Source organism: Bubalus kerabau, chromosome 15, assembly GCF_029407905.1.
Source record: "Bubalus kerabau isolate K-KA32 ecotype Philippines breed swamp buffalo chromosome 15, PCC_UOA_SB_1v2, whole genome shotgun sequence".
Lineage (NCBI taxonomy): Eukaryota > Metazoa > Chordata > Mammalia > Artiodactyla > Bovidae > Bubalus > Bubalus kerabau.
In genome coordinates, this window is record NC_073638.1 from 74,547,504 (window position 1) to 74,560,521 (window position 13,018).

The following is a 13,018-nucleotide window of genomic DNA, read 5'->3' on the forward strand; positions in this document are numbered from 1 at the left end:
AGGGACTAGATCAAGATCTAAAGAAACAAGAGCTTCAACCCAGGAGAGAGAGTCCAGAGAATTCCCAAGATTAGGTTCTAGAACCACAGCTGTGCCCATAGAGTATCTATTCCAGGTTGGAATAGGATGATAGTTGGAGTGCTCTGTGAAGGTGATCTTTAAGGGAAAGAAAACAAAAAAAAAAACAAGTGTAGAACAAACCGATGGGGTTGATTGTGTGGAAAATTATACTGAGAGGACTTTAGAGATAGGGGGAACATTTAAAAGGAAAACCATGTAAATGCAAGAAAAAGGCCATTTTAACTCCAGGAGAAGCAAAACATTGATTAGGAAAGAAAATGTAATTCTGCTATGCAGTTTGGTTCACTAGTGGATGATTTATTTTTCTAGCCACAGTAATTGTTGAATAATAAAGGATTTGACAGACTTTGTTCCTGCTCTCTGGGAGGGAGTATCTAAATCCTTGGAGTTTCCTAAGTGATAGGGGTGTCTTTGTTATTCATGGTGGGCTCTGATAACGTATGCTAGTGAGATCCCTCATGGTGGGACCGTATGGAGAGCTTTGAGATGGGGGCTGGTCCTGCTGGAAACACCAACCTTGAATGATGATACCAGCTGAACCTTCCAACCTCTACGGAGGGATGAGGAGGTTCGAGTCTGAGTTCAGTCCCATGGCCAATGATTCAATCAACCATACCTTTGTAATGAAACCCAATGAGAACTCCCATATTCCCATGATGCTCTGCTCTCCTCAAGAAAAAGTAACCACTCCTATGGATTTATTCTCCATTCTTACTGGATCACACTTGGAGAAGGCAATGTGACCCAGAAGGGAACAGTGGCTCACACTCCAGTGTTGTTGCCTGGAGACTCCCATGGACAGAGGGACTGGCGGACTACAGTCCATAGGGTCACAAAGAGCTGGACACAACTGAAGTGACTTAGCACTGGATCACAAGCTAGTACATCGGCTATTTTACTTGCTTTTAAAAATATATCAATATTTCTAAAAGTCTGTGTAGTAGGGCTTGATTTCCTTCATCTACCTAAAGCAGCTGCATTGTGTAAAAGTCCCAGAGGCAATGCTGCTGTGTAAAATGATGATTTAAGTAACATTAAGCTCTTCTTGGAAAAATCATCTTGCTGTTCCTAGTGAGTGAACACACTGATGTTCTGGGGTGGGGCTGGAGGAGTGACCTCCCCTTATTCAGAGAGGTCCTGGAAGCTCTACACTGGGGACCCCTCCCTACACCTTGCCCTCTGTGGCTGTTCACTTGGTTGGTCCTGATTTGTATCCTTCATTATAAAGCTGTAATCATGAATTGTCTAAGTTATCCTGAGTTCTGTGAGTCATTCTAGTGAATTCTTGAACCTGAGAAATTGTGAGAACCTGAACATGGTAACCAACTAGTCACAAGTGCGGGTGGCCTAGGGATGCCTGAACTTGTGGCTGGTGCCTGCCTCGTGGGCAGTTTTGCTGTCTTTAACCTGTAGGATCTGCACTCACTCTGGGTTAATATCAGAATTGAGTTACAGTATTATAATAACGTAATGACTAACTGTTGGCAGAATCTTGTGATATAACTTCATTGGAAGGATGGGGAAATTTAAGGGGGTGAAGATTCTCTTCAACCCTAATGAGTCAAGTAATATAAAAATAAATGAATCAGGGAATTAAGAGTATAACAGGATTTAGAACATAGAAAGACAAGGAGATGCAATTAAGAGCAGTGAAAATTGTTGTTTCTGGAGATAGAGTAGGAAGGTGCAGAAGGATACAGATAAAATCCCATTTTTTTTTTTTTTTTTTTTTTTTTTTGGTCTAAAACCTCTTGAAACTGTTTTCTTTTTCAAGCTAAGTTACGTATTTCTTAGATTTAAGTAAAATCACTTAAAAAAAAAAAGGGAGCCTGACTTGTAGGCTCTCAGTAGTCCATCAGGAAATAGACTTGGACATTTGTGATGTGTGTATGTAGGGGAGGTATGTAGGGGGATGTTTTTAGGAATGGTACCTAAAAGTGAGTAAGCAAAGGAAGCAGGGTAGGGCAGAGGGAGAAGTCAAACTGATGCTGGAGTCACACTAGATCCCATGGGATGGCCCCATGAGCCCATGGCCCATCAGAGATCCCTAAGTGAGGTCAGGGAGCTGGATCCTTTTGTGGACCGGTAATTAGGCATGTATTACCCAGGGGAGGGCTGTAACCTTGGGCAAGGCAGCTCCCTTTGACTGAGGATCACTCCTGGGAGATGCTCTCTTGTGCGCTGAGAGCAGATAACACTACTGGTGAGAGAATTGCCTGAAGACCTCTGTCCTGGAAGCAAGGATGTGGTTGATACTCTTAACGGTGCCCAATGCCCACTACAAACTCCAGAAACTGGAGAGTCTGATGAAGTTTTGATACCCATCAGACAAATTTTATAATCTCTAGTCCTGGCATATTCTAGGCTTTGCAGGACTATGTTTAAAGTGTGGTATGCTAGTTGAGGGCTTCCCAGGTGGTGCTAGTGGTAAAGAACCTGCCTGCCAGTGCAGGAGACTTAAGAGACAAGGATTTGATCCCTGGGTCAGGAAGATCCCATGGAGAAGGGAATGTCAACCCACTCCAGTATTCTTGCCTGGAGCATTCCATGGTCAGAGGAGTCTGGTGGGCTGCAGTCCATGGGGTCACAAAGAGTTGGGCACGACTGAAGTGATTTACCTGAATGTATGCTGGTTGAGGTCAGCCTGGAGTTCACAGTTTTCACACACACACACCCCCCAGAGTCACCTGTATTCTTTTGAAATTTGTATATTACAGCCAGAAATTCTAGATGCATTAGTTGTGGTGAGTTTATTGTCATTTATTTATTGAGCTTTTTCATATTAAGGGATTTAAAAACACCTAATCTGAGAAAGTCTGATGTTGCCATTGATTCAGAGCTGTAATCACATTTAGGACTTGCTTGTTCCACAATTGTTGAGCATAAACAGAATAATCTATGTACCGAAGGCTCTGTGAGTAGACAGGTTGAGTGGCAGACAGATTAGGAGAGAATAAGATATTGTACTTGTATCATGAAGAACTTTGAGAAAGCAGGTTCTCAGGGAAATCGTCTAAGCCTTGTTTTGTAGTTTGTAAGAGCAGCTACCTGTGAGCATCGCTCGCGCATTCAGCACATGTCTACTGAGCACCCACCTTGTGCACCTCACACAGCAAGGAGCCTAGAATCCAGCAGGAGAATTAAGACGTGTGAGGAAACGCATTTCAAAGTAGAGAGTGGTAAGTGCTGCAAGAGAAGTGCATGCAAAGATGTGGAAGAGAGAAAGGGTTCGTTTGAAGTGATCTGAACAGTGGAGTTGGTTGGTGGAGTCTGAACAAGCTATGAAGAAAGAGGCATGGAGATGAGGTTCTGGGGATCTGGGAGAGAGCAGGAAAGTTTATCACAGAAAACAGGGAAAGGAGAGAATTGGAAACAATTACAAAATGTTTATCCTTCTTGTGTGAAACATTAGTGCATCAGTGACAGGAATACAGTGTAAAATTTGGGTCCCCATACTTCCAAAATGCTCAGAAGATGAAAAGTTACAGAAATGTGAACAGAGTTGCTAATGAGGTTGGAGGAACTTTCATATGATACTTAATTTCCTATAGGTGGATTCCACTACAGATGTTTAAAAGCATGAGTTAATAATGTTTCTTGTAAGCAAAATCACAATCATAAAAACACATGAGTTACCTTTGAGAGGTATCAGAGAACCAATTTATTTTGAAAACTGGTAAGTAAAGGAAAAAAATCCAACATTTATCTCACGCTTCTGTGCAAACTCTGTATCATTTGTAATCAAATAACTGATAAGGAGTTGTTTCTCTATGAAAATATTCCAGCTAATAAATTAAGATGGGATGACAGAATTCGAGTATCAGTTGAGTTCAGTTCAGTTGCTAGGTCGTGACTGACTCTTTGCAACCCCATGGACTGCAGCATGCCAGGCTTCCCTGTCCATCACCCTGTCCAACTCCTGAACCTTACTCAAACTCACATCCATCAAGTCGGTGTTGCCATCCAACCATTTCATCCTCTTTGTCCCCTTTTCCTCCTGTCTTCAATCTTTCCCAGCATCAGGGTCTTTTCAAATCAGTTCTTAATATCAGGTGGCCAAAGTATTAGAGTTTCAGCTTCAGCATCAGTCCTTCCAGTTAATATTCATGGACTGATTTCCTTTAGGTTTGACTGGTTTGATCTCCTTGCAGACCAAGGGACTCTCAAGTCTTCTCTAACAATACAGCACTCAGCTTTCTTTACGGTTCAACTCTCACATCCATACACGATTACTGGAAAAACCATAGCTTTGACTAGACGGACCTTTGTTGGCAAAGTAAAGTCTCTGCTTTTTAATATGCTGTCTAAGTTGGTCATGGCTTTTCTTCCAAGGAGTAAGCACCTTTTAATTTCATGGCTGCAGTCACCATCTGCAGTGATTTTGGAGCCCCCAAAAATAAAGTCTCTCACTGTTTCCATTGTTTGCCCATCTATTTGCCATGAAGTGATGGGACTGGATGACATGATCTTCGTTTGCTGAATGTTGAGTTTTAAGCCAACTTTTTCACTCTTCTCTTTCACTTTCATCTAGAGGCTCTTTAATTCTTCTTTGCTTTCTGCCAGACTGGTGGTGTCATCTGCATATCTGAGGTTATTGATATTTCTTCTGGCAGTGTTGATTCCAGCTTGTGCTTCATCCAGCCCAGCATCTCTCATGATGTACCCTGCATATAAGTTAAATAAGCAGGGTGACAGTATACAGCCTTGACGAACTCCTTTTCCTATTTGGAACCAGTCTGTTGTTCCATGTCCAGTTCTACCTGTTGCTTCTTGACCTGCATAGATTTCCCAGGAAACAGGTCAGGTGGTCTGGTATTCCCATCTCTTGAAGAATTTTCCACAGTTTGTTATGATCCACACAGTCAAAGGCTTTGGCATAGTCAATAAGCAGAAGTAAATGTTTTTCTGGAACTGTCTTGCTTTTTCGATGATCCAGAGGATATTGGCAGTTTGATCTCTGGTTCCTCTGCCTTTTCTAAATTCAACTTGAACATCTGGAATTTCCCGGTTCACGTATTGCTGAAGCCTGGCTTGGAGAATTTTGAGCATTACTTTACTGGCGTGTGAGATGAGTGCAATTGTGCGGTAGTTTGAGCATTCTTTGGCATTGCCTTTCTTTGGGATTGGAATGAAAACTGACCTTTTCCAGTCCTGTGGCCACTGCTGAGTTTTCCAAATTTGCTGGCATATTGAGTGCAGCACTTTCACAGCATCATCTTCCAGGATTTGAAATTGCTCAACTGGAATTCCATCACCTCCTCTAGCTTTGTTTGTAGTGATGCTTTCTAAGGCCCAGGATGTCATTCCAGGATTGTCTGGCTCTAGGTGCGTGATCACACCGTCGTGGTTATCTGGGTCATGATCTTTTTTGTACAGTTCTTCTGTGTATTCTTGCCACCTCTTCTTAATATCTTCTGCTTCTGTTAGGTCCATACCATTTCTGTCCTTTATTGAGCCCATCTTTGCATAAAATATTCCCTTGGTATCTCTACTTTTCTTGAGAGATCTCTATCTAGTCTTTCCCATTCTGTTGTTTTCCTCTATTTCTTTGCACTGATCACTGAGGAAGGCTTTCTTATCTCTCCTTGCTATTCTTTGGAAGTCTGCATTCAGATGGGTATATCTTTCCTTTTCTCCTTTGCCTTTAGCTTCTCTTCTTTTCTCAGCTGTTTGTAAAGCCTCCTCAGACAACCATTTTGCCTTTCTGCATTTCTTTTTCTGGAGGATGGTCTTGATCACTGCCTCCTGTACAATGTCACAAGCCTCTGTCCATAGTTCTTCCGGCCCTCTGTCTATCAGATCTAATCCCTTGAATCTATTTCTCACATCCAATGTATAGTCATAAGGGATTTGATTTAGGTCATACCTGGTGGTTTTCCCTACTTTCTTCAATTTAAGTCTGAATTTGGCAATTAGAGTTCACGATCTGAGCCATAGTCAGCTCCTGGTCTTGTTTTTGCTGGCTGTATAGAGCTTCTCCATCTTTGGCTGCAAAGAATATAATCAATCTGGTTTTGGTATTGACCATCTGGTCATGTCCATGTATAGAGTGTTCTCTTACGTTGGAAGAGGGTATTTGCTATTACCAGCACACTCTCTGACCAAACTCTGTTAACCTTTGCCCTGCTTCATTTCATACTCCAAGGCCAAAGTTGCCTGTTACTCTAGGTACCTCTTGACTTCCTACTTTTTCATTCCAATCCCTTGTAATGAAAAGGACATCTTTTTTGGGTGTTATTTCTAGAAGGTCTTATAGGTCTTCATACAACCATTCAACTTCAGCTTCTTCAGCATTATTGGTCGGGGCATAGACTTGGATTACTGTGATATTGAATGGTTTGCCTTGGAAACGAATAGAGATCATTCTGTCGTTTTTGAGATCATATCCAAGTACTGCATTATGGACTCTTTTGTTGATTATGATAGTTACTCCATTTCTTCTAGGGGATGCTTGCCCACAGTAATAGATATAATGGTCATCAGAGTTAAATTCACCCATTCCAGTCCATTTTAGTTCACTGATTCCTAAAATGTCAGTATTTACTCTTGCCATATCCTGTTTGACCACTTTCAATTTGCCTTAATTCATGGACCTAGCAATCTAGGTTCCTATGCAGTATTGCTCTTTACAGCATCAGACTTTACTTCCATCACCAGTCACATCCACAACTGGGTGTTGTTTTTGCTTTGGCTCCATCTCTTCATTCTTTCTGGAGTTATTTCTCTACTGATCTCCAGTAGCATATTGGGCACCTACCAACCTGGGGAGCTCATCTTTCACTGTCCTATCTTTTTGCCTTTTCATACTGTTCATAGCATTCTCAAGGCAAGGCTACTGAAATGGTTTGCCATTCCCTTTTTCAGTGGACCACATATTGTCAGAGCTGTCCACCATGACCCATCCGTCTTGGGTGGCCCTACATGGCCTGGCTCATAGTTTCATTGAGTTAGAAAAGACTGTGGTCCATGTGATCAGTTTGTTTAGTTTTCTGTGATCGTGGTTTTCATTCTGTCTGCCCTCTGATGGAAAAGGATAAGAGGCTTATGGAAGTATCACCATTTTGCAGTCTCTAATTAAATAATGTATCTCAGTGGTTCACATCAATGGCTGCTTATGTAACAAAAAGCTAAATTAGCAAACATGTGCCTCCTGATAGAAGTATGTACTATTGCTTATAAAGTATTCTTACCCAAAAAATTAAACCTGCATTCGATCACCTAACTATTAGTGGACAGATGAACATGTTAAATGACATCAGGAGGATGCAATCAGCCAGTGACAGGCTGGTTAGTTTAAAAGTGAAGTGAAGTCGCTCAGTCATGTCTGACTCTTTGCGACCCCATGGACTGTAGCCTACCAGGCTCCTCTGTCCATGGGATTTTCCAGGCAGTAGTACTGGAGTGGATTGCCATTTCCTTCTCCAGGGGAATCTTCCCGACCCAGGGATCGAACCCAGGTCTCCCTCATTGTAGACAGATGCTTTACTGCCCGAGCCACCAGGGAAGTCCTTAAGTTAAATGTATGATCTAATATATTCAACAGATGCCAGGGAGGGGAGAAGGAGGGAGGCAGAGGGAGAAAAAGAGAAACTGATAGAGCAGATAGAAAATGGCAACCCACTCCAGTACTCTTGCCTGGAGAATTCCATGGACGGAGGAGCCTGGTGGGCTACAGTCTATGGAGTCGCAAAGGGTTGGACATGACTGAGTGGTTAAGCAGAGAGCTGATAGAGGGGGAGAGACAGAGATGGAGACAGACATAGATATGATTTCATAACCTGTTTTATTATTTCATATATGATTATGAAAGATATGACTAGGAAGAATTTAGATGTGTTTGCCATATTTCTGAATAGTAAAAGTAGGGAAAGTGTTAGTTGCTCAGTCAAGTCCAACTCTTTGTGACCCTGTGAACTGTAGACCACCAGGCTCCTCTGTCCATGGAATTCTTCAGGCAAAAATACTGGAGTGGGTAACCATTCCCTTCTCCAGGGGATCTTCCTGACCCAGGGATTAAGACCCAGGTCTCCTGCACTGGAGGCAGGTTCTTTACCGTCTGAGCCATAGGGAAGCCCATTTCGGGATGCTACTCACAACCATGCTATGAATTTGTTAACAAACATGATTCCAGTATTTTAGAGGTAAGATACCATGGTGTGGTCTGAACCGTTATCATTTTCAAATGTTTATGCTACATAAGGTTTTAGAGCTTTAAAAAGAAATATGCTTTCTCATAGAAGTAATAGATATTATTTGATTTTTACTACATATAAATATATTTTAAAGTTTTTAAATGTATAATAGGCATGCTACTGCTAAGTCACTTCAGTCGTGCCCGACTCTGTGCGACCCCATAGACGGCAGCCCACCAGGCTCCCCCGTCCCTGGGATTCTCCAGGCAAGAACACTGGAGTGGGTTGCCATTTCCTTCTCCAATGCATGAAAGTGAAAAGTGAAAGTGAAGTCGCTCAGTCGTGTCTGACTCTTAGCAACCCCATGGACTGCAGCCTACCAGGCCCCTCTGTCCATGGGATTTTCCAGGCAAGAGTACTGGAGTGGGGTGCCATTGCCTTTTCCGATAATAGGCATAATGTGTACTTAATTGTACAACTCCATGCATTTTTACATACACACATACACATCAAGATATAGAATATTTCCTACATCCTGAAGATTCCCTTAATGCCTTTTCCCTGTCATCTACCCCATTATCCAGGAGTAGCCAGTATTCTAACTTCTATCGTTGTAGATTAGTTTTTCCCTTTTTGGAACTGGATAAGTGGAATCAAAACAGCTTGTACCCTTTTATTTCAGGATTTTTTGGCTCAATATAATGTCTGAGAGATGTGTTCATCTTTTGCATGTACTAATAGTTCTTTTATTAAAAAATTGCTCTTTAGTATTCTGTTGTGTAAATATACCTTAATTTACTTACTCATTCTCTTGTAGTTTAATATTTGGACAACTGTGCATCAATAAAGCTACCATGGACATTGTTTTGATAGACATGATGTTTTTATTACCTCTTGGGAATTGTTAGGTCATAGGTAGGCACGTTTATTTCTGGACATAATGCAAAGTCATTTTCCAAAATGATTGTGTCAATTTATAGTGCCACCTGCATTGTATGAGGGTTGTAGTTGCTTTACATCCTTGTCAGCCCTTAGAAGTGCAGTTTTTTTATTTTTAGCTTTGTGCTGGGTATTCATTCCTAATATTGAACCACTGGTAATTGCTCCATCTTTTACATCAAAAGTATAGTTGACCAGTCAGCAGCACGGTTGGTTAGGGTCACGGACCCTCCATGCAGTTGAAAATCAAAGTATAACCTGACAGTTGGCTCTCAGTATCTTGAAATTTTGCTTCTGAGGTTTCATATCTGTGGATTCAACCAACCTTGGATCATGTAGTATTGTACTATGTATTTATTGGAAAAAATTCGCATACACATGGACCCTTGGTGTTCAAAGCCATGTGGTTCAAGGGTCAGCTATATCACACAGGCCCTCTTGTGTCTAATTGGTGGGTCTTAACTATGATCAGTTCTACAACGTGATTCTGAAACTAAACTGTTACTTTTTTCTTCTCTCAGTTGTCACAGGTAGTACTGATGGAATTGGAAAATCATATGCAGAAGAGGTAAGTAATTTTCAAGACTTCTTTTGGTATAAAAATATAAGAACAAATATAGAATGCTCTCTTACAGTAATTTTGATTTTGAAGTTAAAAGCACCAATAGAGCATTATGCAATACAATAGAGGTACTTTGTTTCCACCTTGTTAGCAATACTATGCTTAAACACAACTTTAAAACAACTTTTGGGGCATAATGTGTGTAAAACATTTTGTCCTGGTAAGTTGGAATTGTGAACATTTTAGTGTAATTTTATTTTATATTGTGTAACTATGGACCATTCTCAGTCTTTAAAGTTAATTGCTTTGGATTATTTTCCAAAAGGTCGATAAAATATTAGAGAGTGATTAAATCTGCAGACTAGCCTATGGTATCGTTTTCACAAGAAGGACTGTGACTGACAGATATTGACAGACACCCTCAGAGGATTCCAGTTGTCTGTAATGTAACCCAAGGGGAGGGCATCATAATAGTTCGAACAAAACTACAGGCCAGAAGCATTGGCCATGCTGTTAAGGCGTGCAGTCCTGGTTCCACAGAGGCACCGATATCCTGAGATACTGTCTGATTGTGGTGGAGATCCTGGTCGATCCATTGACTCTCTCATTTATCCTTTCAAAAGCGTTTTTTTTTTAAATCCTTTGGTTTCTCAGCCTTCTGTTTTTAATGCAAAATCTACAGAAAAGTTTCAAGAAGAATATAGCAAGCACTCATACACCTTTCATCAGGATTCACCAGTTGTTAACATTTTGGCCTGTTTCACTTTATCGTTATAATTTGGTGGGATCATTTGGGACTTACAGGCATTGTAACAACTCACCCTTAAAGATTTCACCATGAAGCTTCTGAAAACTAGAATGTTCACTCTTGTAACCACAGTCCAGTGATCACACATGGGATAGGAAATTTAACTTGACACCATACTGCTGTACAATATACACTCCGTATGCAAGTTTCCCCGTTATCCCAATAGTGTCCTTTATAGAGCTTTTTGTATTCCAGAATCCATTTAAAGATTATGCGTTGCATCTAGATGTCATATTTCTTGACAAGGAGAGCTCCCTAGCGCCCTTCCTCGAAGCCCCCTCCCTGCCCCCGCCAGCTTTTTTGCCTTTTTTCTTTTATAGCAGTGGCATTTTGGAAAAAATCCAGGCCAGTTGTTTTGTAGATTACTCAGTTGGATTTGTCTGATTGTTTCCTCGTGATTGTGTACGTGTGTGCTCCGTTACTCAGTTCCTCATGATGCGGTTCGGGTTAAATTTTTTTAGCAGAAATGCTGCACAGGTGATAAATGTTTTTTAGCAGAAATGTTACACACGTGGTACTGTATTCTTTTGAGTTTATCTTATCAGGAGCCACAAGAAGTCCATTCGTTCCTTTATTGATTATGTTGAGATAAATCACGTATTAAGATGCTCTCTACCATAATTTTCTATTATAAAAGTACCTTTCCCCCTTTGTAATTAATGAGGAATCTGTGGGATGATTCTTTGTATGCATACCTCATTTCTCAACAATCTTCCACCCCAGCATCTGTTGCTGATTTTTGCCTAGTTATTGGTAGTTTTAAAATGGTGATTTTTAAATGGTATCTTTCCTTTTACAATTATATTAGATGCCATTTTTCTATAGATAGGATCTTTTCCTTGTTCTTTCTCTCTCCATTAATTAAAAAAAAAAGAACTCTCAGTATATATTCGTGGGTTTTTTTATAGTGTTTTTATAAGAGATTAATTCAGCAAGTTATTACCAATCTTAATTATTTTTTATAAAAAAATGTTCCATATCTTCTCATTTGCTATACCACTTTTTTACTTAATAAAAGCTGACTTTGGGATTTAGGACTGGAAAATTAGTTTACTAAATCATTTATAGTTCAGAGCACATAATTTATTCTCATTTATATACTGTCTGTAGTAGTTCACTAAAAATTCTGTGTATATCAGTGTTTTTTCTTCTGCCCCTATATTTATGGGTGTCTGGGGGTAGAAACCACGTTCCTGAAAATCTTATTCATTTTGTGCAGTACTTATACAGCACTGGGGAAGTACATGGAAGGTACTCCTCAGGAAATGCTTTATTAAGTCATCCAATTAACTATCTTAGTTTGCCTTGGTAGTCCACAAAGTATAGTATTTAAATAAAAACTTTAAAATTGATTCTATTTTTATGAATCCCCAACATTTTAACTGTGGTTTCCTTTGCCAGTTCTACAGTCTTCATCTACCCAGTCTAAGACAAAAACTTTTAAAGCTAATTTTTAAATTAAAGAAGTAATAGATACTTATGATTAGAAAAATTAAGTATGGACAGGTACAAAATAAAAGTCTTCCTTTTTCTAAAACCCATTGACTTTTACACACTGCTTGACTGAGAAAGATAATTCTTTGGGGAATCTTTTTGTAAAGTCTTCATTTTGGCTTGCCCATTCATTACACTCCGGGGTGTATTTGTTTTTTAACTTGAATTATCATGTGGGTCAGATTTTCTTAAAATGAGACTATATCTAATTTGCATTTTAAAGTGAAACACACAGATGTGATTCAGCTGTTCGCTGTCTTCTTTTATTGTTTCAGTTAGCAAAGCGTGGAATGAAAATTGTCCTTATCAGCAGATCACAGGACAAACTGAACCAGGTTTCCAGTGAGATAAGTAAGTCTTCACGTCACTCTTCCCCTTATAATCACAAAAGGAGTATAGGTAGCCTAAATTTAATGTTTTCAAGCAGATATCTAGCATTAACGTATTTATTTATGGTTCAGAAAGCTTCTTTTTTTTTTGTTTTGTTTTTTTTTTTTTTTGCTGTTAATGGGGTGTTTCAAAGGTGGATCAATTTTTTCAAATTAATATAGTATCATTATAAGTTGCTTAAAATGTATTTTACTGACTCATTTAAGTTCTTTTGTGAAGAATCAGATTCTCTGATTATGTTCTCCTTAAACGTCTGCATTCTTTTTCTGTTGCTCCTTTTAATTATTCTAACTTTTTTTTTTTTTTTTTTTTGCTCTTTGACTTCAATGTCTTTATTTACTGGCCATGCCATGTGGCATGTGGGATCTTAGTTCCCCAACCAGGGGTGGAACCTGCACCCCCTGCAGTGGAAGTACAGAGTCTTAACCACTGGACCACCAAGGAAGTCCCTGACTTCATTGTCTTTAAATGTGTATCATATATGACTGAGGAAAAATGCAAGAGGCTAGCATATATACACGTGAGAGAGAAACTATTTTGGACTTTTTTCTTAGACAACTGTGCTTGAGACCTGAATTATAATGTGGCAAAAACTCTTTTCATCTGACATCT

General features: G+C 39.9%; 1 protein-coding gene across 1 annotated transcript in view; it reads left to right on the top strand.

Moving 5' to 3' along the window:
• HSD17B12 (hydroxysteroid 17-beta dehydrogenase 12) overlaps window positions 1–13,018 on the top strand; it is a 170,742-nt gene that overhangs the window by 53,571 nt on the left and 104,153 nt on the right. The window contains exons 2-3 of the mRNA XM_055549348.1: window positions 9,674–9,720; window positions 12,292–12,367. Coding sequence (XP_055405323.1) covers window positions 9,674–9,720; window positions 12,292–12,367 — 123 coding nt within the window. The remainder of the gene's footprint in view (window positions 1–9,673; window positions 9,721–12,291; window positions 12,368–13,018) is intronic.